This window comes from Rhinoderma darwinii, chromosome 3 (genome assembly GCF_050947455.1).
Source record: "Rhinoderma darwinii isolate aRhiDar2 chromosome 3, aRhiDar2.hap1, whole genome shotgun sequence".
In the NCBI taxonomy this organism is placed as follows: Eukaryota; Metazoa; Chordata; class Amphibia; order Anura; family Rhinodermatidae; genus Rhinoderma; species Rhinoderma darwinii.
Genome location: NC_134689.1, coordinates 282952686 through 282979775, shown reverse-complemented (window position 1 = coordinate 282979775; position 27090 = coordinate 282952686). Strand labels below are relative to the sequence as shown.

The window sequence follows — 27090 nt, the reverse complement described above, 5'->3', positions numbered from 1 at the left end:
AAATGGAAAAAGGAAATCATACCCATGACAACCACCCTCCTTCTTTCCAGTATTCACAGCGGTACTTATCTTTCGCCCAATAGTCACATTCGAGCTCCTCAAAGTAGCAGTGCCCTCTGTCTCACACTAGCAGAAACAGCAAGGCCTCTCCCACTTTACCCAATAGTCACAACAGGGCCTTTCCCCCAGGAATCACACCAAGGTGGCCCATCTATACAGTATACTCTATATACAATGTGCCCACTCTAGCCATAAACTTCATGCAAGCAATCTATTTCCAGCATCCGGCTCTACGCATTCATTAGTGAGTATAAGCAGCTGGCCATAAAATGTGCGTAGGGCATAATAGAGCAAGACCTGGTAGCCTGATGACCAAATGCACTATAAAGGAATTGTAATATTCTTTTGTATAGATAAATATGTACATAGATCTATTATACACTGACCAGTTATAACATTAAGTGAATAACATTGATTATCTCATGACAATGGCACCTGTCAAGGGGTGGGATATATTAGGCAGCAAGTCAACAGTCAGATCTTGAAGTTGATGTGTTGGAAGCAGAAAAAATGGCAAGCGTATATTGCAAGGGAACGTGTCTGGTAGTTTTAACCCCTTGATCCGCCACCATGCATAATACATGACCTGAGAAATATTTCCAAATGTATGGTTTTTTCAGATGCAGCAAAATCTTTAAAATCCACTTTTAAAAGGGCGCACACTATATGCTAATTACTCATTAAAGGGTCATGGGGCGGTGCCGCTATCCTGAAGAGTCACATAGTCCGGCCTCCAAACCCACCTTTCCATGTTTGAGTGACATCTCCCTGGCTGATACAACTTTCTCGGATGCGCCATTGCCTTGTGGCACTATACACAGGGGGGGGGGCGTGGCGGCTGTGTGGCACTATACACAAGGGGGGGGGGGCGCGGTGGCTGTGTGGCGCTATACACAAGGGGGAGCTGTGTGGCACTACTAAGGGCACTATACACAAGGAGCTGTGTGGCACTATCTACTAGGGGGCCTGTATGGCACTATTTACAAGGGAAAGGGCTGTGTGGCACTATAGACAGTGGGGCTTTATCTACAGGGGGGGGGGGCTGCATGGCACTATTTACAAGGGAAAGGGCTGTGTGGCACTATAGACAGTGGGGCTTTATGGCGATATCTACAGGGGGGGGGGGGCTGCATGGCACTATCTACAAGTGGGGTGTGACACTGTCCATAGGTGGGGCTGTATAGCACATTCTACAGGGGGGCTGTATGGCACATTCTACAGTGGGCACTATCTATAAGGGGGGGGCTAGTCTTTCCTAGTTACGCCCATGATCAGTATGTTTTAGGAGTGTGGAAGAAAACCACACAAAACCACGATGACCTACAAACTCCATGCAGATGGTCAGATTCAAACCCAGGACCCCGGAGCTGCAGACAATAGCACGTTCAGGCTCTGTACTGCTTCCAGGGCTATTGGCTGAGGTTCCAGCTCCCTCCACCAGAATGCACATAGCTTTGGCATGGAACATTTTAAATATGATATTTGAGCATATTATGTGATTATCCCCTAATGGTATCACACGTCACCACGGCAACTCGAAACTTCGGCTCCGAAAATTCATAGAAATGCAGCAGAAACTTTGTTCCAAGGGGATGCTGGGACATAAAGTATACAACGTGCACTCTGTGCTGAATACAATCTGGAGCATGAACTACGTTTCCCACCTTTCATTGCGCAGCACATTTGATGAAAATGCGCATGCGCCGCTTCAGAACTATATTTCCCGGTATGCTTTATACATGTCCTTATGCAAATACATATGGGTCGTACTAAAACTACAAGTACTGGACACGCTATGCTGTGATTTTGAAGGTTACAGTTCCACAACCAGAGATTGTATTGGCTGCGAATATCCCCGCAGTAGTTCCGGCCACACCGCTCGAAATCCACCGGGTTAATGACTTCCTCTCCATAGCCGTCTAGCGACTTCCGCTTTTGCGCAGTTCCTTTGAGGAGCTCCAGTGAGGCCCGGACATGGACGTGTTGGAGGGTCTGTTCGGCAGCGATGCAGAGTCCGATAATGAGCAGAAACGGAAGGGTAAGTGCTGCGGAGCGGGCTCTAGTGGGCAGAGTGGACCCTCTCCAGACCGCAACACACCGGCTGTCACAAGAAGAGGGCACTCATTCTGATTTATGGACGTGCTTCCTCATATACAGGTTCTTCAGGGCAAATGTATTGACTGGTCCAACCGGAAAGCAGTGCTTTAGTGCCTTAATTGAAAGTTTATTGGACTGGCTTAGAAATTATTATTATTACAGTTGCCCGAGAACATGCCATGTGAGCAATGCAAATGTTGCTGCTCTAAACCTAAAATCCTGGAGTATGAGTCTTATCTTCTGTAATTTAGATACAACAGCAAGTAGCACAACGTTTGTCTGATCGGGGGATGTTGGCGCATGTGGATGGACGCCTTTCCTGTTGACCCTGCATTGGATCTTGTAGTTGAAGTCTCACCCACTTATTTATTTGTGGTGTAAAATTTTTGGTAATTTTAGTTCTGGTTGGTTTTTTTTTCCCGGTAGCATTTGAAGTGTAATCTGAATGCTGTATGATCGCCGGTGTCTGTACACATGTAGCAGAGCTGAAGTTGTCATTAGATAGACTTGTTCTCAGACTTTTTGTTGTTGTCAGTAGTTTAGCTATAAAATCTCCAAATCCTGACCCCACAGACTCATAAAGGTGATTGTCATCTTCCATACTGTCTAATGTGTATGGCAACCATGAATGTCTGGTCCATCTGCCGGGGCAAATAGTCTTGATTTAGAATATCAAACCAAGGTTTTGTCCAGTGTAGGTGGGTACTGATCTTAAGCCGGCCATACGCATAAGACCATGATTGGCTGCGATGTGGCCGATCAGTTGTCCGTTGAATCGTTCGTGCGGACGTTCCTACTGGCAACAGAAGTGACTAAATTGGTCATTCAGGGAGTCAGGTTTAAAAAAAAAAAAACAGGGCTTACGCAAAGTGGCAAATGATCATCGAAGATGAGGAGGTCATGCCATTCACATGTAGTTTCGGACAAAATATTTTATCCTGACCGATCACATTCCGTCCGCCTTCTACCTAGTGTATGGCCAGCTTTACTGTATTTGAGATAATGGAAGGATCAGGTCACTGCTAGTGTGATATCAACTTGACTTGTTGTTTTTATTTCCACCTTTTAGAAGACTCAGACTCTGGATCTGGCTCTGACTCAGAACCAAGAAACGTTGGCTCAGTGAGTAATGCTTCTAGTGACAGTGATGATGATGATGATGGACATTCAGCTTTAAAACCCAGCAACCGAGAACTATTTGGAGATGACAGTGAAGAGGAAGCTGGGTCCCAACACAGTGGTAGTTACAACCGTTCGGAAAGGTCCGATAATCGTTCTGAAGGTAACGTCCACTCTGATCGTGAGGAAAATGATCAGTCAGATGATGAACAGCGCAGTGGTTCTGAGAACTTTCAGGATGAAGATGAGGGGGGACACCGATCTGATCACAGCAGCCACCACTCTTATGCCGAAGGGTCTGAAAAAGATGCCCATTCTGAAGATGAGAAATGGGGCAGGGGGGATAAAAGTGACCAGTCTGATGATGAGAAAATTCAGAACACAGACGATGAAGCCCAGCATTCAGATGAGGAGAAAAATATGCGATCAGATGATGAGAAAAATATGCGATCAGATGAAGAGATGCACAGGCGGTCTGATGAAGAAGACCATGAAAACCATCAGTCTGATGAGGAGGATCGCAGACATCTTTCAGATGACGATGATCATGTACAGAGACATTCTGATGATGAGAGACCGCACTCAGACGGAGAAGAACAGGATCATCAACGATCAGATGATGACGAACCAAAGCTTCAGAATTCAGATGATGAACATGAACGACCGCGGTCAGATGATGAGCAGCAGCATTCTGACGATGAAGACCAAGAGCGGCGCCATTCAGACTATGAGCAGAGACCGCATTCAGAGGATGATGAACTTGATGGCCATCGCTCTGATGGTGAGCAGCAACATTCAGATGGTGAAGAACAGGAGCACAAGTCAGGTGTGTTTCATTTCTATGTTTCTACCAACACAGTGGCCACATTTATCAGAACAGAGCTCAGCCTTCATTTCTTAAACTACTCTGGAAAAATTAAAGGGAATGTGTCGCTAGAATTTTTATTTTTTTTCAGTTAAACCGTTCGTATATAAGTGATTACATATTGTTTTAATTTTTTTCATTTTTTCGCAAGTCAGGAAATATTATAAATTAGATTCTAATTTATAACATCTCCATGTGCTGGTCACGAGGGAGCAATTCCAAAAATTGCAGCATTGGCAATGTGGTAAAGCAACCTCATTGCTTTATGCTGCAAATTTGGGGTAGACACACTCGCTCTAGTGTCCTCACACAATCCCCCCTCCCTTATTCTGGCTAGAGCCAGGAGACGGAGGGGGTTGAATCTTCAAACCTCCTACACTGTGTGCCGCCATTTTATGAGTGAATGCACAGTGTAGGAGGATTAGATACAGTGCTAATCAGACCGTATAACACGAACATAATATACACAAACATAACTTACCTGCCGCCTCCACTCCTATTCCTTGCGCCTTCGCTTCCATGAACATATGGCCGAAAGCCACGCCCGGAAGTCGTCACCTGACTGTCCGGCAGCAGCTTCCGGTCCACATGAAAATGGCGCCGGATTTCGCTCTGCAAACGAGCTTTGTTTTGGTCTGTGTGGGAGCGGCGCATGCGCTGTTCCCACACAAACGGCGTACGCTGTAGTGAATGGAACGGCTCCCGTTCGCATTCTCTATGGGGCTGTATGTGCCGTATTCCATCTCTGTATGTGTCGTTAATCGACACATACAGAAATGAAAAAAAAAAAAATGGCAGCCCCCATAGAGAAGTAAGAAAAAAGGAAAAAATACAACACAAAAATATAAATAAATAAAATGTATTTTAATATCATACTAAAAGCAATATTATATAAAAAAAAATATTTCGTGACACCTTCCCTTTAAAGCTGCACTGTCATTGGTTGCTATGGGCAACCAATATATTTTATATTGAGGAGGAGGACTCATTTTTTGTTCAACATATTTTCTGGTATCTTTTATAGTATCTGGAAAAGGCAGCGACAGCGAAGAAGAGATTGTGCGTCAGAGGCCTAAAAAGAAGAAGAGGAGACGATCAGACTCTGATTTAGATAGCGACGTGGAAACGCCCAAAGGTAAGACTTTTACTTTTCTTTACGTAAATTTTTGTTTTTAAGTTCAGTTACTGTCATTGATGAAATAATAGGGAACAGTGTTATCAGTCATTCCTTTATATATGATCTCCTTTATTACAGGGCAGACAGACTTTAAAGAGTGACTACACTTTCATCAAACCTTTGATATGTCGTAGAGACATATCAAAAGTTTTGATGTGTGGGGGCCTGGGTGCTGAGACCCCCACCGTTGCGAAGGTGCAGAAGTGCTCAGCTGAGCACACCTGATGGCTCACATATATGCTTCATGAGAGCTGCCTGACAGCTGAGCGCTTCTGCACCTTCGTTTCAGCAACACTGGGGGTCTCAGCACCCGGACCCCACCAATCAAAACTTTTGATATGTCTCTATGAAAGTGTAGTGACTCTTGAAAGGCAATGTTTTTTTTAATAAAAGGTGTATCAGTGTGTTTTGTGTAACTTTGTAAATACTTTTATTATTAAAAATTTGTTTTACTTTTTTAGATACAGCTGCTCTGTATTCTCTATACAGAGCAGCTGTATCCAGCGCTATTCACTGAATCGGTCTGTCCCGCGGACCTGACGGGTTCAGTGACAGCGGTTACTGCGTTCTGACATGCAGGATCCACCTGTAAACTATCACATCTAAGTTATGAACTTAGATGTGATAGTTTACAGGGGGATCCTGCGTGTCAGAGACATGCAGGACCCGCTGTCACTGAAGTTCTTAGGTCCTCGGGACTGACCGATTCAGTGAATAGCGCTGGATACAGCTGCTCTGTATAGAGAATACAGAGCAGCTGTATCTAAAAAAGTAAAACAAATTTTTAATAAAAAGTATTTACAAAGTTACACAAAACACTGATACACCTTTTTATTAAAAATTGTTTTGCCTTTCAAAGGTTTACATAGCCTTTAAATTCCACGTGGCCTCCTTGTCAGGCTGCCATCAGACTATAGGCTGTTTTAATAATGTGAATAATGTCCAAACATAATTTTTTTTAATCTGTTTGTCCTGTACATATCAGTTATATATGATTAATTCTACTTAACTGTTGACTGCATGATATTCCATGTTTTGTCTCTTTAATAGCGGGAAAGAAAGGAGCCGCTGATTTGTTTGGAGATGCAGATGATATTTCTTCAGGCAGTGATGGTGAAAAGCCTCCAACTCCAGGCCAACCAATGGTATGAATCCATAGACATTGATGCCGGAACACCTCATTCATAGATTGTCTTTTTCTTGCCTACGCAGGTTTTGGATTCTAGAGAGGCCACAATATGTCTGTAAAATCCACCCATGCCTGACCTATTGGGTATATTCTTTTAATGTTTATTCCTTTTTAGGTCAGCCCCTGAGCTGGCCATACGCATAGAATAGCTGCTGGTCAAATTCTGCTCCGCTGACCTTCCCATGAACATGCATGCCTGTTTCGGCCAAGCTTTCTTGTTTATTTCAGTGGGAGGAGGGAGACAAGCTGCTGCAATACATACTTCTGACAGTGGCTCGTCATCAATCACAGCAAAGGATCGTCAATGTTGAAATCCACGTCTGTAGTGGTTGCACGGTCGAGAGCCTTCATTAGGTTATCGACAGATACCATACATGTAATATGTAGGGGCAGCTTTACAATTTGCCTGTTTATATTATCCACTTCAGATCAACATGCCTATGAAAATGTTTTTTGACATTTTCTACATTTGTGCCAACATTTGGAACATTTTTCTAATTAAATAAAATGAAAAGTGGGTGTGGGCAAGCTTTAGCATTTTTGTGTTTAAATCAAAGCCAAAGGTTAAATAAGGTGCAAATGTGCAGCTGCTCATCTCATAGCAGGTATAAAAAGAAATTAAAATATTCCGTCAACTCCAAAATGCTACAGATTTATTAGGAGGTCTTTTAATACATCAGATTCAATACCATCTCCTATTTGGTTGGGGCAAAATGGGCCATTATTAACCCCTTAACGCTCCAGGACATACTATTATGTCATGGTAAGTGCATCGTTCGCGCTCCATGACATAATAGTATGTCATGGAGTAAACACGGCGCCGTTCGCGCGGGGCGCGTGCATGAGCTGTGATAGCTGCTGTTTCCGACAGCAGACTATCACTGCTCAATGTGCCGGGACCGATCGCGGTGGTCCCCGCAGATTTAACCCCTCAGAAGCCGCGTTCAATAGCGATCGCGGCTTCTTAGGGGTTAATCCGCCATCGCCGGCCTGCTACACGATAGCGGCCGGCGATGGTGACTATGGCAACCGGACACCAAAAAATGGCGTCCGGCTATGCCATAGACGGAAGCCTAGTGGGTCCTGACAGAGTCAGGACCCACTATGCTTGCTGTCAGTGAGTAGCTGACAGTTCTAATACACTGCACTACGTATGTAGTGCAGTGTATTAGAATAGCGATCAGGGTCTCCTGCCCTCAAGTCCCCTAATGGGACAAAGTAAAAAAGTAAAAAAAAAGTTAAAAAAAGTTGTGTAAAAATAAGAAAATAAAAGTTTTAAAAGTAATAAAAGTAAAAATCCCCCTTTTTCCCTTGTCAGTCTTTATTATTAAAATAAATAAACAAATAAACTATACATAATTGGTATCGCCGCGTCCGTAACGGCCTGAACTACAAAATTATTTCGTTATTTATCCCGCGCGGTGAACGCCGTAAAAAAAATAAATAATAAACCGCACCACAATCACAATTGTTTGGTCACTTCACCTCCCAAAAAATGGAATAAAAAGAGATCAAAAAGTCGCATGTACCGAAAAATGGTACTGATCGAAACTACAGTTCGTTACGCAAAAAATAAGTCCTCGCACGGCTTTATTGATTGAAAAATACAAACGTTCTGGCGCTTAGAATAAGGTAACACAAAAAGTGAATGATTGTTTACAAAACGTATTTTATTGTGCAAACGCCATAAGACATAAAAAAACTATAAACATCTGGTATCGCCGTAATCGTATCGCCCCGCAGAATGAAGTGAATTTGTCATTTATAGCGCACGGTGAACGCTGTGAAAAAAATAGAACAAAAAAACAATAGTAGAATTGCGTTTTTTTAGTCACCGCGCCACATAAAAATAGAATAAAGACTGATCAAAAAGTCGCATGCACCCCAAGAAAACTACAATGGATTCCTCAAGGGGTCTAGTTTCCAAATTGGGGTCACTTTTGGGGGTTTTCCACTGTTTTGGCACCACAAGACCTCTTCAAACCGGACATGGTGCCTAATAAAAAAGAGGCTTCAAAATCCACTAGGTGCTCCTTTGGTTCGGAGGCCGGTGCTTCAGTCCATTACCGCACTAGGACCACATGTGGGATATTTCTCTAAACTGCAGAATCTGGGCAATAAGTATTAAGTTGCGTTTCTCTGATAAATCCTTTTGTGTTATAAAAAAAATGGTATAAAGAGGATTTTCTGACAAAAAAAAAAAAGTAAATGTCACCTCTACTTTGCTCTAAATTCCTGTGAAACACCTAAAGGGTTCATAAACTTTCTAAATGTTGTTGTGAATACTTTGAGGGGTCTAGTTTCTAAAATGGGGTGTTTGATAGGGGTTTCTAATATATGGGCCCCTCAAAGCAACTTCAGAACTGAACTGGAACCTAAAAAAATAAATAAATGAGGCAATACTTCGCTTCTCACATTATACTGATAATGAGTCGTGCCCACCCCGAGATGACCCCATTTTGACCGTTTGTATAAACGGAGACCCCTATTAGACCGTTTCAGTGCCCGGTTTTCCCAAGCATTCACCCCCGAGAAGTGTATTTCTATTGATGAGTCCCTGGTACATTTTAAAGGGAGGGTTCAATTCCGCCAGTACCTGCCGGGTAAGAGGGCAAGGTATGGCGTGAAGATGTATAAGCTGTGCGAGAGTGCATCAGGGTATACCTACAGGTTTAGGATATATGAAGGAAAGGCCACCCCCAAACCAGACTGCATCCTGGACTACAATAGGTACATGGGACAGGTGGACTTGTCAAATCAAGTCCTGAAGCCCTACAGCGCCATGCGGTGTGGTATAAGAAGCTGGCCGGGCACATCATACAGATGGCTTTGTACAATGCGTACGTGCTACGTCGATGTGCAGGCCAGACGGGAACTTTCCTGGAATTTCAAGATCTAATCTTTAGGGACCAGGAAGGGGGGGCACCCAGTACTTCTGGAAGCGAGGCCACACGCATCGTACCAGGGCAACACTTTCCAAGAGAAGTTCCCCAAACCGGTGGAAAGGGAAAGAGTCAAAAGAGGTGCATAGTCTGCTATAAGAGGGGGATAAGGAAGAACACTATATACCAATGTGACACGTGTCCCGAAAAACCAGGGCTCTGTATAAAAGATTGTTTTAAAATGTATCATACATCCCTTGATTTTTAATTTACCCTGATGCACTCCGCACAGCTTACCCCCCTCATCTTTCCCTTCTGAGCCCTGCTGTGTGCCCAGGCAGCTGATAACAGCCACATGTATTGTATTGCCGTACCCAGGAGAACCCACATTACAATTTAAGGGGTGTATATCTCCGGTGGCGCATGCTGGGCACACTATATCGGACACTGACATGCCATATATATATATATATATATAAAATTGCAAATCTCACTCTGCACCATCTGCTGCGCATTATCTTTTACACAGTACCTGTGGGGTCAAAATGCTCACTACACCTCTAGATGAATGTCTTAAGAGATGTAGTTTTTAAAATTGGGTCACTTCTCGGGGGTTTCAACTCTACTGGTACCTCAGGGGCTTCTGCATACATGACTTAGCACCAGAAAAGCTCCAGTAGGCCAAATGGTGGTCCTTTCCTTCTGAGCCCTCCCATGGGCCCAAACGGCAGTTTATCACCACAAATGGGGTATTGCCGCACTAAGGACAAATTGGGCAACAAAATGGGGTATGTTGTTCCTTGTGAAAATAAGAAATTTTGATAAAAAATGACATCTTATTGGAAAAAATATCATTTTTTTCATTTCACAGCCCAATTCAAATAGGTGCTGTAAAAAAACTGTGCGGTCAAAATGATAACAAAAACCATAAATGAATTCCTTGAGGGGTGTAGTTTCCAAAATGGGGTCACTTCTGGTGGGTTTCCATTGCTTTGATACCTCTGGGGCTCTGCAAATGCGACATGGCACCCGAAAACCAATCCAGCAAAATCTGGACTCCAACAAACACATAGCGCTCCTTTCCTTCTGAGCCCTCCCATGGGCCCAAACGGCAGTTTATCACCACAAATGGGGTATTGCCGCACTAAGGACAAATTGGGCAACAAAATGGGGTATGTTGTTCCCTGTTAAAATAAGAAATTTTGATCAAAAATTACATCTTATTGGAAAAAATATCTTTTTTTTCATTTCACAGCCCAATTCAAATAGGTGCTGTGAAAAAACTGTGCGGTCAAAATGATAACAAAAACCATAAATGAATTCCTTGAGGGGTGTAGTTTCCAAAATGGGGTCACTTCTGGTGGGTTTCCATTGCTTTGATACCTCTGGGGCTCTGCAAATGCGACATGGCACCCGAAAACCAATCCAGCAAAATCTGGACTCCAACAAACACATAGCGCTCCTTTCCTTCTGAGCCCTCCCATGGGCCCAAACGGCAGTTTATCACCACAAATGGGGTATTGCCGCACTAAGGACAAATTGGGCAACAAAATGGGGTATGTTGTTCCCTGTGAAAATAAGAAATTTTGATCAAAAATTACATCTTATTGGAAAAAATATCATTTTTTTCATTTCACAGCCCAATTCAAATAGGTGCTGTGAAAAAACTGTGCGGTCAAAATGATAACAAAAACCATAAATGAATTCCTTGAGGGGTGTAATTTCCAAAATGGGGTCACTTCTGGTGGGTTTCCATTGTTTTGATACCTCAACACCTCTTCAAACCTGGCATGCTGCCTAAAATATATTCTAATAAAAAAGAGGCCTTAAAATGCACTAGGTGCTTCTTTGCTTCTAGGGCTTGTGTTTTAGTCCACGAGCGCAGTAGGGCCACATGTGGGACATTTCTAAAAACTGCAGAATCTGGACAATACATATTTAGTAGTATTTCTCTGGTAAAACCTTCTGTGTTACAGAAAAAAATTTAATAAATTTGAAATTCAGCAGAAAAAATGAAATTTGCAAATTTCATTTCCACTTTGCTTTAATTCCTGTGAAATGCCTGAAGGGTTAAAAAACTTTCTATATGCTGTTTTGAATACTTTGAGGGGTCTAGTTTTTAAAATGGGGTGTTTTATGGGGGTTTCTAATACATAGGCCCCTCAAATCCACTTCAGAACTGAACCGGTACCTTCAAAAAAAGGCTTTTGAAATTTTCTTAAGAATATGAGAAATTGCTGTTTATGTTCTAAGCCTTGCAACGTCCAAGAAAAATAAAATAATGTTCAAAAAACGATGCCAATCTTAAGTAGACATATGGGAAATGTGAACTAGTAACTATTTTGGGTGGTATAACCGTCTGTTTTTCAAGCAGATGCATTTAAATTCTGAAAAATGCTATTTTTTGTAAATTTTCTCTAAATTTTGCAATTTTTCACAAATAAAGACTGAATATATCGACCAAATTTTACCACGAACATGAAGCCCAAAGTGTCACGAGAAAACAATCTCAGAATCGCTTGGATAGGTTTAAGCATTCCGACGTTATTACCACATAAAGTGAAATATGTCAGATTTGAAAAATGGGCTCTGAGCCTTAAGGCCCAAACTAGGCTGCGTCCTTAAGGGGTTAATAAATGTGGACAAATGTGTTGACATACTTGTGGTTATTAGGACTCATTCACACAACTGAATTTGCACGCACCTTGGATTTTTAATGGGGCTAATCTGCATGCAAAACCTGCGACACATGAAACTGCAGATCTGTGGCAGAAATCCGAGGGTCATCCTTGGATTGCAGTGGTTTCTCAACCAAATCGTGTGGACTGTGCAAGAGAACCCTTGTCGATGTAGGGATCAATAAGTAGCAATCACGGGATTTGTTGCCTGGGGAAGATTTATTCTAAATGCTTGTCACATGACTCTATTGTCCTATATTACAGGTCAAATCGGTAGAAAGCAAAAAATGATGTCATTAGGCTTTAGGTGTGGACATATTATTATAATTCAGGGATTGGTATGCACATATAGTATGTTTCATTAGTCAGACTGATTTATTGACCTTTTCTTGTTGCTGCAGGACGAATATGGAATGGACCAAGATCATCCAGAGGAAGAACCTGTTCCTGAGACTAGAATTGAAGTAGAGATCCCCAAAGTCAACACCGATCTTGGAAATGACTTGTATTTTGTGAAGCTTCCCAACTTTCTCAGTGTTGAGCCCAGGTAATGATCATTCAGGGCAGACATAAAAGGTAACTCAAAAGTACTGTTTTCAGATTGTAATCGCTCCCAATAATCCCTGTTCCCAGTGACGCTGCCAAGTAAATCTTAGCTAGTTGACTTGTCGAGGTTGCCCACACATTTACCAGGTTGCCCCATATTTACCTATATCAAGCATATCGGAAAGTCGCTGGCATAAATGTGCAGTTATTGTACTGTATCAGTCGGCGTGGCCACAGATTGCCTGTTGACTTTGAAGGGCTCTGTGTAATACTACTTTTGGTAGGTTCCCCTGCTGGTAATCGACTCATCATCTGGGGAGCTGCTAGAGAAATGGGGTAATTTGATCTAGATAACTACCATTAGCAGTATGTATTTGGAATATGGGAGAAAACAGGTGTGTTCATGTTTTAGCTATATTGATTTGGTGCAAATGGGGAAATGGCATTTGTATGATTTTTAAAGGCTATGTAAACCTTTAATGGGCCTGATACAAAATACAGTTGCCCTGAATATAAGAATACAAAGCAGCTGTATCTCAAAAAGTAAAACTGAGTTCCGGCCCCGGCATGTGAGGACGCACAAACACTTCGCTCCAGCCTGCACTTCACTTATCTGTCTGTCTTACCCTACTGCAAGCCGCCGAAAGTGCTCAAAGAGGGCGCCTCACTCCATCATACCATCGAGGAAGTATATGGACAAATTTATCCACATAATGGGTAAAACTCGGACCCAATCTAAAGCTAACAAGGCGGTCGACCAACAGCCCAATATTGGCGGACGGAACTTTCCCGCCCAGTGATTCTCCAGAGTCGGAAAGCTGAGGTCCTGAGCAGGATGATCTACTCGGAGAACACTAATATCCTATAGAATACAGGAAACTAGCGACTAACGTCGCCACATTTATTTCGCCGGACCTGCAGGAATCGCTGATTAAGACGGTGGCAACGTTGCTATCGAAGCTTCATGAAACTGACGCAGCATGAAGAAAGGCTGACCGCCATTGATTCCTCCCTTCAACAGGTACATACAGACATAGATGACTTACGATCACTAATGCATGGCAACCAATGTGAAAACAAGCGGTTATGGGGTCGTATTGAGGACCTGGAAAACAGGTCACGACAAAATAACTTACGCATTATAGGTTTTCTTGAGTCAGTACCATCTAAAGATCTAATTTTTTCTTTGAAATTGATCTACCAGCTGCATTGGGTATATAATACTCTTGCAAAGTGGAAAGAGCCCATAGAATTGGTCCCGATCTTCGCCAAGATAATAAGGATGAGCGAAAAGATCCTCCATTATCATGCAATAGACCGGGACAAGTCATTGTTAAATACTTCGATTATTCTGACAAAATGGCAGTATTCAAAGCCTTTAAAAACAAAAATGGAGAGCTAGATTTTAAAGGTCATCGCATACTGAACTTTGGTGACTTTTCTGCAGAGGTCACCAAGAGATGCCGGGAAAGAGTTAAAAAACACACGGTGCCAACATGGTGCAGGTCACAAATGATAAAGGTAGAGCAAGAAAATGTGAATTGATAACTGCTCACCTAATACAGTTGTGCTGCAACAAGCACAACAATGGTAAAGATGTGTAGGATGAAGCTGCAGCTGGGTTAGGAGGACCGGCCACCTGAACAGGGGAACCCCTGAATATAGGTATATGCAAAAAATGGAACCTCAAAAATAGCGCTGCTAGCATCCAAAAAGGGAATCCAATAGTTCAAAATAAGACTACATTTATTTGGTCAAATACCTATATTTGACCTGATGAAGACTCCAGTTCGGCGTAGAAACGCGTAGTCTGTTTGTTTTATGTTTATTCAAATAAATGTAGTCTTATTTTGAACTATTGGATTCCCCTTGAGCGCTCTCTGCAGAATCACCAGTCCGTGTGTTCTCGCAGGAGGAAACACTTCGCTAGCCGCCCTGACACTGTATCACGCTCCCTTGCCATTTAGTTAGATAGAAACACCCCATTGACAGTTCAGGGGCTATTTACATATCGGGTACCAAATATAAAGGCACCGATATGTAAATGACGGAGGAAGATAGGAACATTTTTTTAAAGTGAGGGAGTGTTTGAAGTCCTGCCTATTACATGTTGCACGTGTATGGGCAGGTGAAAGGGTTCTCTTTAACCAGTCAATTTGCGGACACTTTGGATGGATTGGAACCATAAAGCAATAAAATACCTTTCCAGGAATAAGGGGTGGCTGTTCATATTGCTGATATCACAAAAAAATTATTGATTAATCGTAATCTGGAGATTCCTCTGCATGGGGGGGGGGTAGTTTACGAAGATATACTGCTAAGCTATTTCACTATGCTATACTCTGTTTTGTCATGCATTATGTTATGTTGCGTTAGATGTAGTCAGACATGCTTACTTTATTGAATTGTCTAGTGCCTACACAATTTACTGATGTATGTCTATCATCACTTTTATGTATTCATACCTTTACTCGTTCATTTCTGTAATTATGAAACCAAATAAAAATATTTTACAAAAAAAAAGAAACCAATTTTTAATAAAAAACAAAGTTACACCAAACACACTGTCTGACGTGTCTAAAAAAAATGCTCAAAGATTTACATAGCCTTTAAATGGTAACATCAGGTTTTGTTTTTTCATATTTTAAGTGCTCCCATGGATTATAGTAAGTATGTCAAGTTTAGTTTATTATACTCTGCTTACTAATGTACTTGTTTGACTTTAGACCCTTTGATCCACAATATTATGAAGATGAGTTTGAAGATGAAGAAATGTTGGATGAAGAGGGAAGAACTAGGTTGAAACTAAAGGTGATTTTCAATTTATTTGTGTTTTATTGCGCTATTTTCCATATTTAATGTAAAATTCTTAGAAAAAAATTATATAATAAAATAAATCAAGTACGTCCCATAGAATAAAGGATTGCTTATTGGTCTGTAGTCTTCGCATCTGCACAGAAAATATATAGATCTGACTATACTCACAATTTAGAAGCTTAACATTACACGTGTTCTACATCATATATGCTGGTTTGGGAGTGAGAACTGGGTACGTTACCGGACATGACCTCATGGCAACAAATATTTGATTGGACAGCTACCGTTTCCTTATCGAACAACATTAAGGAAACTTCTTATAAGATATTAACAAAATGGTATCTTACACCTGACAAATTGGCCAAACGTTTCCCTGGAAGTCCTAATACCTCCTTCTGAAATTGTAGAGAGAGAGGCACCGTGGCCCACGTATGGTGGTCCTGCAATTTGGCACAGTCTCACTGGAATAGAGTAGAAATTCTAATCAACTCTAAATTGCACTTACAAATTCGGTTATCTTCCTTGTTGGCATTGTTGAATGCGGACGTCCCTGATGTGCCTAAGAACAATAGAAAGCTAATCTGCCATGTTTTATCTGCCGCTTAATGGACCATAGCCACAAACTGGAAATCCCCAACTATTCAATTTTTGAGGACAATTCAGAAAATTAAAGAGATCCAACAGTTTTAAAAAATAGTTGGTACCCTAGAAAATAAGCTCCCAAAGTAGAGCACTCAATGGTCAGCCTGGGTCCTGACGATTGGGAGGCCTATTTCACAGGGTTGTACATGAACCCATACTGGAGCCCACAAGTTTCTATACAATAAGCTGCACTATGGTTTAGAGCGTTTCCTTTCACGTTTTATCTTAGTTTGATAACTTTTGTTTAATCGGACATGATAACCCAATTGTTCTTCGTGATAAGTGTCCTCGTTTGGTTACCTTTCATTCCACATTCATCAAAAAGATAAGTAAATCTGGTTTAGGCTTTCTTCACACTTGCGTCCGCAATGCTCACCCAGATCCGTTGTACAAAGGATACCAATGGTGCCTGACGGATCTCATTGACTTAAAATGGGTCACTTCGTGGTGTCCGTCGTGGGGCCCAATGTGATAATTTGAGGTGTTTAGGCTCCATACTAGGCCTACATTACTCCCCTGTGTCTGCATTTTTCTCAAAGGGGAAGTTCTGTTTCGGACCAAACGCTTTTGAGAACCCCTCCCCCTCCATCTGTAATACTGGTTAAAGGGAGCAAACCTATAATTTGAACTAGTGTGGGTTTTCTTTGTCTTGCTAATAGGTAGAGAATACCATCAGGTGGAGAACACGCAGAGACGAGGAAGGCAATGATGTCCGGGAGAGTAATGCACGTATTGTTAAATGGTCTGATGGCAGGTAAGGGTCAGGATTGTTGTGGTTATCTGCTTTCACTTTGTATTGTCTTTTACATCATGTTTTCATATTTCTTACAGTATGTCATTACACTTGGGTAATGAAGTGTTTGATGTGTACAAGGCTCCATTACAAGGAGACCACAACCATCTTTTTATCAGGCAAGGAACTGGTTTACAAGGTCAGGCTGTATTCAAGACCAAGCTGACATTCAGGCAAGTGTTTTGTTTTTTTTTCTACATCTTTCCTTAAGGATTGGTTAACCTTTTTTCAGTCATTGTTTTGGAAAAGTTTTTGGCAGTCAATAAACGTATTGACTGCATCACTGTATGGTTCTGATTTGGGCATTGTATGATTATTTGTATATGTTTGTGGTATTACGTGAGTTGTATAAAACCAAAAGGCTTCCATCTATTTGGTTCTGTCTGGCTCATAAGACATAAGCTCACAGACACATCAAAATAAATTCTTTGCATAAGTGTGGGGGTATGACATTTTGATAAAGAGGGGGCCAAATGTGCAGGACATTTTGTTCTTACAGGTGACTTAAAGGGGGTTTCCCATCAGGGACATTTATGACATTCCATGGGATATGTCACAAATGTCAGATAGATGCAGGTCCCACCTCTGGGACCCGCACCTATTTCTAGGGCGGAGCCTCCTAAACCCTGTTCTCCTGCTCTGTGTTGTGGCTGAAGAGTGTGATTTCCGTAAGTCCCATAGAAGTGAATGGCAGTTACGAAAAAAAAACAGCTTACCATGCAAGCTACACTGTTTCCGTAACTGCCATTCACTTCTATGGGACTTATGGAATAAGCATAGCTCGGCAAACTACTCTGTTTTCATCTAACATGGTTTTCATCTAAATCACACGCTTCAGCAGGAACACGGAGTGGTAGAACGGGGTTTAGAGGACCCACGTTTTAGAGAGGTGTGGGACCCGCATCTATCTGACATTTGATATATCCTATGGATATGTCCTAAATGTCCCTAATGGGGAAAACCCCTTTAAGACCTAAACTTGGTACTGAGTATAAAACCGGGCTGGACAAATTCTAGAAGTCTGGTAGCCAATGCACATAGAAATCTCCTTCTGGTGCCTAACTTTTTGGGTTATTTTCTATTGATGTCTATGGAAGTTCCTATAGTAGTGAACTAGACTACAGCAATTTCCCTCCCTTGGAATAAGGTGTATGGTTATAGACTACAAAGTCACACAAACCTACTTCTATTCTTGCTAACTGCTCTTAGTAGATAAGAGTGGTCTGGGCCTCTAATACATAGATTTATTAATTAATACAAATTATTATTTCTTTTTTTTTGCTTTCAGGCCTCATTCCACAGACAGCGCTACTCACAGGAAGATGACCCTGTCCCTTGCAGACAGATGTTCTAAGACACAAAAGATCAGGATTCTTCCAATGGCAGGACGTGATCCAGAGTCTCAGAGAACAGAAATGATTAAGGTAAAATATTCGACACGTGATGTGTTCTGAGTTATAAATAACATTATTTTGTAAGTTAACGTGATAAATGTACAGTCTGTATTTTGAGTATTCCCTAACTTCTATTAGAATTGTAAAGAGAACTGCCATTCAACCAACTCAGTGCAGGTATTCAACAGCATCACAAGTGCCACTCGTGATGAATATTAACCCCTTCCCGCAAAACAACCTGTCTGATACGTCGTAGTGCGAGCATGGTTGTGTAACAGCTATGTTTTTGCCGCGGATCTCGTGGGTACAGAGGCAGTACCCACAAGATCCGAGTGACGGTCCTATCTGGCACGATGCATACCGTATTTTTCGGACTACAAGACGCACCTGACTATAAGACGCACTCAAGGTTTTAGACAACAGAAAATAGGAAAACATTTAATCTTTTGCTACCCTTACAAAGAAATAAAACTATTGGTTAAAAAATAATTTGTTCAGTTTCACCACATTCTGAGAGCCATAACTTATATTTTTCCATCGTTTGAGCGGTGTGAGGGCTTCTTTTTTTGTGGGAAGAGCTGTAGTTTTTATTGGCACCATTTATTTGGTACATAAGATTTTTTTTATCACTTTTTTTTCATTTCATTCTTTTTAGCGCTATGGTGACCAAAAGACAAAGATTCTGGGTTTTTAAAAAAAATATTTGACGCCGTTCACTGTATGAGTCAAATAATGCTATATTGTAATAGTTTCAGACTTTTACGAATGCAGCGATACCAATTTTTTTATTTTTACATGGTGCTATGGGAAAAAAAAAAAATTTTTATTTTAAATTTAATTTTTAAGAGGAAAATTTATGTCACTTTTTTGTTTTTTACACATTTTATTAGTTCCTCTAGGGGACTTGAACCAGCGATCATTAGATCGCTGGTACAATACACTGCAACACATGGATGAATTACGGTAACTCGCTGAGCTACGCTGTTTTCGTAACTCCCATAGTAGTGAATGGCACTTACAGAAGCAGCGTAGCATGCTACGCTGTTTCCGTAACTACTAGTCAGTTCTATGGGGGTTACGGAAACTGCGTAGCTCAGCAAGTTACGCTGTTCCCGTAACTCGACCATGTAACCAGGAAGTGGCCGGAAGACAGCGGAGCCGGGTAAGATAGAACGGTGTTTGAGGACCCCGTTCTATTGATAGATGCGGGTCGAAGAGTTGGGACCTGCATCTATCTGACATTTATGACATATCCTGTGGATATGTCATAAATGTCCTTCATGGGAAAACCGCTATAAATGGCGCGGTCGATATTGACCCTGGCATTTAACTAAACGGCCAGGAACAGCACCATCACTGTTCCTGGCAGTTAGAGCAGCGTAGAGTTAATTTATTTAGATTTTTTTATCATAGTGCCAGTGGCTATATGTACAATGTTTTGGCACCATTTAGAACGGCAAGCCGCCATTATTTACACAGCGCCAGCTTAGTTAAACCAGTCCCCAGTACGGCTCTCACGACCCAAACGTTGTGCATATAGCCACTGGCATTACGATAAAAATCAAGATAAATTCACTTTACCTTTCCAAGAGTGTGCCGAATACAATTCTTTCTATTTCTTCAACTGGGTTGGGCCCTATTCTGAGCACCTGAGAAAATCTAGTGCTATCTGAACAACTCCACATGTTAGAGCAGCGTGTCAAAAGCGGACACCTGCAATGTATGGAGCGGGCTCAGCGCTGCCGGGTCCCTTGACTGTCGACAATAAGACGCAGGGACTTTTTAGCAAGATTTATTCTTGCTAAAAACTGCGTCTTATAGTCCGAAAAATACGGTACCTTTATCAAAATGATGTCATTTTCTTGATATCCTGGCTCCGTGTCACGGTCAGTCCCTCTTTGTTTATTGCTAGTTGTCTAGGGATGCGGCCACCACTGTTTTCCTTTAGCGGTGGCCACGCTTGCGCAAGGATTTCCTCCCCTTCCTTAGGAGAGGATGGCAGTGTTGGCGTGAAGGCGCTTATACACGCATGCGCGTTAGATGCCGACCCGGCCACCCCTCAGGTGTATGCATATTAGTGGTCAGCTCCAGGTCATGGAGCCAGTTATCACAGTAGGAGTCCCCAGTAGGAGTCTAGTAGTGCAATCCCCAGCCATAGCGTTGCCAAAGCTCTGGCGGGGATCTCCACTTCCAGAGGCAGCCCCAATGGAGCTAGCTACAGGGAGTGGTGGGGGTGGTGGTGGTGTAGCGGTAACGGGGTGGGGTGATATCTACGGGGGAGTGGTACTATCTATTATTATGTTTTAAAAAAAAAAATAAGACTCTACTTGGGAATAACCCCTTAAATGTTCAATGTACTTTATTTAATATAGATCAATAAAAATAAAGAATTGGCGCAGGCTTGAACGCCGTTTTATAAGGCTCCTTTTCCAAAACATTGATGTGTTGGGATGGGCTACAGAGTCACATTCATTGTGTTCCCTTTTCACAGATAGTAACTTTTCTTTTTATCTGTCTTGTACTGCTTTGTTCACATTAGCTTGACGGATCCTTTTGACTTATAGCTCAGTCCGTCAGGTTTTCATTTGGGGTTCTAGTATTTTTCATGGCAAGAATGGTGCAGTGGGTTATCATGAAAAATACAGGAATCCCTGAAGGAAATCGCATAAAGCATATGTGAACAGAGCCTAAATGTTGTCTATAGAATTATGTAATTTCTGTGGACTGCAGCTCAAAATACCAATGCTTTATTATCTTCTTGTTTCCGAACAGAAAGAAGAGGAGAGACTGAGAGCGTCAATCCGCAGAGAGTCACAGCAGCGTAGAATTAAGGAAAAGCAGCACCAGCGTGGCCTGAGCGCGAATTACCTGGAGCCTGACCGCTATGATGATGATGACGAAGGAGAAGAGTCTATAAGCCTGGCAGCCATCAAGAACCGATATAAAGGAGGACGAGGTAAAGAAACACTGTTCCCAAAGTTCCCCATCATTGTTCCTCAAGAGACAAATGTCTGATCACTTGGACTATTTTTACTCCACATGTCCACCAGGGGGCACATTAGATAGTGTCTGATTTCTCGGCGTCAAACCTTATTGTGCTATATGTTTGCACCCCATCTGCCATTTAAAGAGGCTCTGTCATCAGATTATAAGTGCCCAATCTCCTACATTATCTGATTGGCACTGTAAGTGTTTTTTATTTTGACAAATGATAAATTTTGAGCAAGTTATGAACAATTATAAACTGGGCATTTTTTTAACTTTTTACTAAGTGGGCGTTGTACAGAGAAGTGTATGACTTAGTTAACTCTTCCATCGCTCCGGTGAAGGACGTCCCGTCCCAGCGTGATCTTGCGAGATCACGCTGTGTGTGCAGTGAAAGAAGCTGGGCTGGAATGAAGAGAAGTGGATTACGCTGATTGGTCACTGATTGGTCAGCCTCATACACTTCTCTTTACAACACCCACTTGGTAAAAAGTTAAACGCCCAGTTGGTCATTAAAAACTAATTAGCATAAATCTAAAATTGCTCATAACTTGCTCAAAAATGATCGTTTCTCATAATAAAAACCACTGCTGTTCTCTACATGACAGCGCCGATCACATTATGTAGGAGATAGGGCATTTATAATCTGGTGACTTAAAGAATACAGTGTGGTGTAGTGTTTTTCAGTAGAGGTTTTTAAGTTCTCAATTTGCTGAGGAATAAGGGCATACACTCCCCAATATAACATTGGACAATTAATTGTACTACTTCCACAGGAGAAGTGGATTGTAGTAACTCTTCGCATAATTGTTTGTTCATTTTTTTTATTTTTTTTTATAGAGGAAAGAGCCAGAATCTACTCTTCTGACAGTGATGAAGGTTCAGATGATGACAAAGCTCAGAGACTACTCAAAGCAAAGAAACTGAACAGTGATGAGGAGGTGAGTCTAGTACTGTTTACGTACACTTTCTGATGCCTAGGCATTGCTTATATATTTATAGTAGAAATCTAATATTGGCAAGCTATGGTCTGCACGTATGGTTTCGGCATCTTTTATTAATGTGATCATTGTTAGTGATTCCTACATAGTTCTGCCACTTACTGCAGCGTATTACAGAACATATACAATTTTATATGTACCCCAGTCCTATTGGAGCTTAGAATTGAGTGTCCGCAACACACACAATATCCCACTGGTAACTGCTGCCTATTCAGTTATTACTAAGCAGAAAGTGTCCTATGTCAGTGATCAATAAAATTGTTGCATTTCCTTCTATCTAGGAGGGAGAGCCATCAAATAAGAGGAAGGCAGATGACGAAGACAAAGTCACTAAAAAGCCCAAAAAATATGTCATTAGTGATGAAGAGGATGAAGATGAGGACTTGTAACTTGCGTGTATATATATATTTTTTTCATGTACATAGATTGGATTCTGTTCATTAAATGAATTTACAAATCACAACAAAGTCCTTTGAATGGTTTTGCTACAAGGAGATCGTAACCACCCACAGAATAAAGCTAATATGTCATTTATATCGTATCTGGGCATTCCGAAAACTGCATAGAAAAAGGTGTGGATATGAAATAGCAGTAATGGCAACATAACGTAAAAAATAGTGGAAATGGCCATAATCCTAAAAAAAATCAACCAGTAACATAGTGAAGTAAATAAAAACAAAAACATAACTTTTAATAATACTTCAATAAAACCTTAATTAACCTGTTGCCGACACAGGACGAGAATGCTCCGATCTGAAGGGTTAATGACTCCGATACCTGCTATTAACCCCCCAGATGCAGCGATCGCTGCATCTTTCTGGTTGCTAGCAGATCGCCAGCTGTGCCCTGCAATTGCACGACTGCCAACTGATATTATGACACCAGGAGACCTAACAATGGCCACCTGTTTGCCATTACGGAAGCCGATTAGGCCCCTATCGGAGGCAAAGCCTAATCGGCTTGCTGTCAGTGAATGACAGACAGATCTAATACATTGCACTACATAGGTATTAGAAAAAAAAATCAGACAGTTGGACCTTCAAGTCCCCTAGTGGGACTAAAGTAAAGTGTAAAAAAAAAATGTTAAAAAAAAATATAATAAAAGTTTTAAGTAATAAAATAAAACACAATCACCCTTTTTCCCTTATCAAGTCCTTTATTATTGAAAAAAATAAATAAACCACGCATTGAACGGCGTACAAAATAATGCCAGAATTTCAGTTGTTTGGTCACTTTGCCCTACAAAAATGTAAATAAAAAGTGATCAAAAGGTCGCATGTATACAAAAATGGTGCCTATAAAAACTATAGCTTGTCTCGCAAAAAAACAAGCCCTCATACAGCTCCGTGGACGAAAAAATTAAAAAGTTAGGGTATGTTCACACGCAGAGTCAAAAACGTCTCAAAATACGGAGCTGGTTTCAAGGGAAAACAGCTCCTGATTTTAAGAAGATTTTTGTGCCACTCGCGATTTTCGCAGCGTTATTTACGGCCGTTTTTGGAGCTTTTTTCAATAGTCTATGGAAAACGGCTCCAAAAACTTCCCAAGAAGTGTCCTTTTCGCGGCCGTTTTTCTACAAGTATAAACAAAAACGCTCCGTCAGAACAGAACGCCGTTTTCCCACTGAAATCAATGTGTAGATGTTTGGAGGCGTTCTTCTTCCGATTTTTCGGCCGTTTGCCTTTACGGCCCGAAAAACGGCCGAAAATAGGCGACAGAAAAAATACATTCTTTTTACAAAAGTAATTTTATTGTGCAAAAAGTTGTAAAACATAAAAAAGTGCTATAAATTCGGTATTGCCGGAATCGTACTGACCTGCAAAATAAAGTTAACATGTAATTTATAACGCATGGTGAACGCTGTATAAATAAACAACTAAAAACTATGGCAGAATTGCAGTTTTTTGGTCACCTTGCCTCTCAAAAAATAGGATAAAAAGTGATGTACCCCAAAATGGTACCAATAATAACTACAGCTCGTCCCGCAAAAAAACAGCCCTCATACCGCTACGTCTATGAAAAATAAAATTAGTTAAGGCTTCCATAAGTCAGGAAATAAAAAATATGCAGTTGTGCAGATCAGAGGGGAACATTTCGTCTGTTTCAAGAGGCGATTTATCGGGCACCTAAAATTAGGGAACCAGGAAGGGGAGGATCCAAACATATCTGCTGGAAGCGAGGTCATCCGTATTATACCAGGACAACACTTCCTAGCAAAATTCCCCAAACTGCAAATGTGCGGAGTGTGGACCAGAAGGGGGATAAGAAAGGACACCATTTATTAGTGCGACACCGGCCTGTGCAGAAAGGATCGATCACAGCGTAACACACATCTATGGATTATTTTATTGTTTACCCCATTATTATACCACCTGACTATGCCCCTGATGTACTCTGCCCAGCTTTCATGTGCCCCCACATTATAAACTGAAATACCAGTAATAATCAAATAAAACTACTACCAAGCCAAATCTACCCTTCAAATGGCACTCCCACCCATCTGAGTCCTACAGCGTTCCCAAATAGCAGTTTACGTCCACATATATGGCACCGTCATACACGGGAGAACCCTTTTAACAATTTTTCGGGTGTGTGTCTACAGTGGCATAAGCTGGGCAAGACATACTTGCCACTGAATTGGCAATTCTGGGGAAAAAGTTGCAGCGCATTTATTTATGGAAAAGACCTGAGGGGTGAAAATGCTCACTACACCCCTTAATAAATGCCTTGAGGGGTGTAGTTTCTAAAATGGGGTCACTTCTGGGGGGTTTATTTTATTATTTCCCATCTGAGCCTCTGCAATTGTGAACCAATTCTGTGTAAATCGCCATATTAGGCCTCAATTTTGCATGGTATTCTCTCACTCCTGAGCATTGTCAAATATCCAGGCAAAAGATTAGGGCCCCATGTATTGTGATTCTAAAACGGGGAAACACAGCATAATAATTAGAGCGCTGTCTTGTTATGGTGGGCACTATGGAAAAAATCCAATTTTCACTCTGCAATATCGGGTGCACACTAATTTATGCAAAACACCTGCAGGGTTAACATGATCACTACACCCCTAGGTAAATACCTTGATGGGTGTAGTTTCCAAAATGGGGGTCACTTTTGGGGGGTTTCCACTGTTTTGGTCCCACAGGGGTTTTGCAAATGCTACATAGCGACCAGAAACCAATCCAGCAAAATCTGTACTCCGAAAGCCAAATGGCACTCCTCTTCTGTTCCATGCCATGTGCCCAAACAGCAGTTTATGACCACGTATGGGGTATTTCCGTACTCCAGAGAAGTTGCTTTCCAAATGTTGGGGTTCTTTTTTTTTTTAAATTTATTTGTTGAGAAAATGAAAAATTTTGAGCTAAATCTACATCTTATTGAGGAAAAAGGATTGTTTTTATTTTCACTGCCAAATTCTATGAAAGACCTGTGGGGTCAAAAGGATCACTACAACCGTAGATGAATTCTTCAAGGGGTGGAGTTACCTAAATGGAGTCACTATATGGGCGTTTTCATTGTTTTTTTCCCCTCAGGGGCTCTGCAAATCTAACATGGCCTCTGCAAACCATTCCTGCTAAATGTGATCTCCAAAAGCCAAATGGCGCTCTTTCCCTTCTAAGCCCTACCGTGTGTCCAAACAGCCGTTTATTACCACATATGGGATACTGTTTTACTCGGGAGAAATTGCTTTACAAATATTGGGGTTCTTTTTCTCCTTTAGACCTTTTGGAAATTAAAAAAAAAAATAGCTAAACCTACATTTTATTTGAAAGAATGTAGATTTTCATTTTCATGGCTAACTCCCAATAATTTCTGCAAAAAACCTGCGGCGTCAAAATGCTAATTTCCTCAAGGGGTGCAGTTTCCAAAATGGGGCCACTTGTGGGGGGTTTCCACTGTTTTGGTCCCTCAAGGGCTTTGCAAATGCAACATGGCCTCCGAAAACCATTCCTGCTAAATTTGAGATCCAAAAGCCAAATAGATTTTTTTTCTTTCTCTGCCCTGCCGTGTGTCCAAACAGCCGCTTATGACCACATGTGGAGTATTGTTTTACTCGGGAGAAATTGCACTACAAATGTTGTGGTGCTTTTTCTTCTTTAGTCCTTTTGGAAATTAACAAAAATCAGCTAAACCTACATTTTATTTGAAAGAATGTAGATTTTCATTTTCATGGCCTACTTCCAAAAATGTCTGCAAAAAATACTGTCCGGTCAAAATGCTAACTATACCCTTAAATAAATTCCTCGAGGGGTGTAGTTTCCCAAATGGCGTCACTTTTGAGGGGTTTCCACTGTTTTGGTACCACAAGACCTCTTCAAAACTGACATGGTGCCTAAAATATATTCTAATAGAAAGGAGTGTCCAAAATCCACTAGGTGCTCCTTTGCTTCTAAGGCCTGTACTTCAGTTCAGTAGAACGCTAGAGCCACATGTGGGATTTTTCCTAAAACTGCAGAACCTGGGCAATAAATATTGAGTTGCGTTTCTCTGGTAAAACTTTGTGTTACAAAAAAAATGCATTAAAAATGAATTTCTGCAACAACAGCAAAATTTAATTTGTAAATTTCACCTCTAATTTGGTTTAATTCTTGTGAAACTTTCTAAATGCTGTTTTGAATACTTTGAGGGGTGAAGTTTTTAAAAGGGTGACTTTTTGAAGGTTTCTAATATATAAGGCCCCAAAAGCCACTTCACAACTGAACTGGCCCCTGTAAAAATAGCCTTTTGACATTTTCTTGAAAAATTGCTGCTAAAGTTCAAAGCCTTGTAACGTCCTAGAAAAATAAAAGGATGTTCAGAAAACGATGCCAATATAATGTAGGCATATGGGGGATGTTAATTAGCGAC

The 27090-nt window shown here is 41.3% G+C and overlaps 1 protein-coding gene across 1 annotated transcript; it reads left to right on the top strand.

Moving 5' to 3' along the window:
• Nucleotides 1–1785: 1785 nt before the first annotated feature.
• On the top strand, nucleotides 1786–22712 carry LEO1 (LEO1 component of Paf1/RNA polymerase II complex). Its single transcript, XM_075857997.1, has 12 exons — nucleotides 1786–2098; nucleotides 3227–4102; nucleotides 5166–5276; nucleotides 6369–6463; nucleotides 12469–12614; nucleotides 15340–15424; nucleotides 16732–16826; nucleotides 16904–17038; nucleotides 18154–18289; nucleotides 21032–21215; nucleotides 22085–22185; nucleotides 22527–22712. The coding sequence occupies exons 1-12, from the start codon at nucleotides 2035–2037 to the stop codon at nucleotides 22632–22634; spliced, it is 2136 nt and encodes a 711-aa protein (XP_075714112.1). The 5' UTR covers nucleotides 1786–2034; the 3' UTR covers nucleotides 22635–22712.
• The last annotated feature ends 4378 nt before the right edge of the window (nucleotides 22713–27090 follow it).

Bases quoted from the DNA above. Each gene is read 5' to 3' on its own strand.
- LEO1 (XM_075857997.1), top strand. From the start codon at position 2,035: ATGGACGTGTTGGAGGGTCTGTTCGGCAGCGATGCAGAGTCCGATAAT. The intron at 6,464-12,468 runs GTATGAATCCAT...TTGTTGCTGCAG, and splicing joins CAACTCCAGGCCAACCAATG to GACGAATATGGAATGGACCA. The intron at 17,039-18,153 runs GCAAGTGTTTTG...TTTTGCTTTCAG, and splicing joins AAGACCAAGCTGACATTCAG to GCCTCATTCCACAGACAGCG.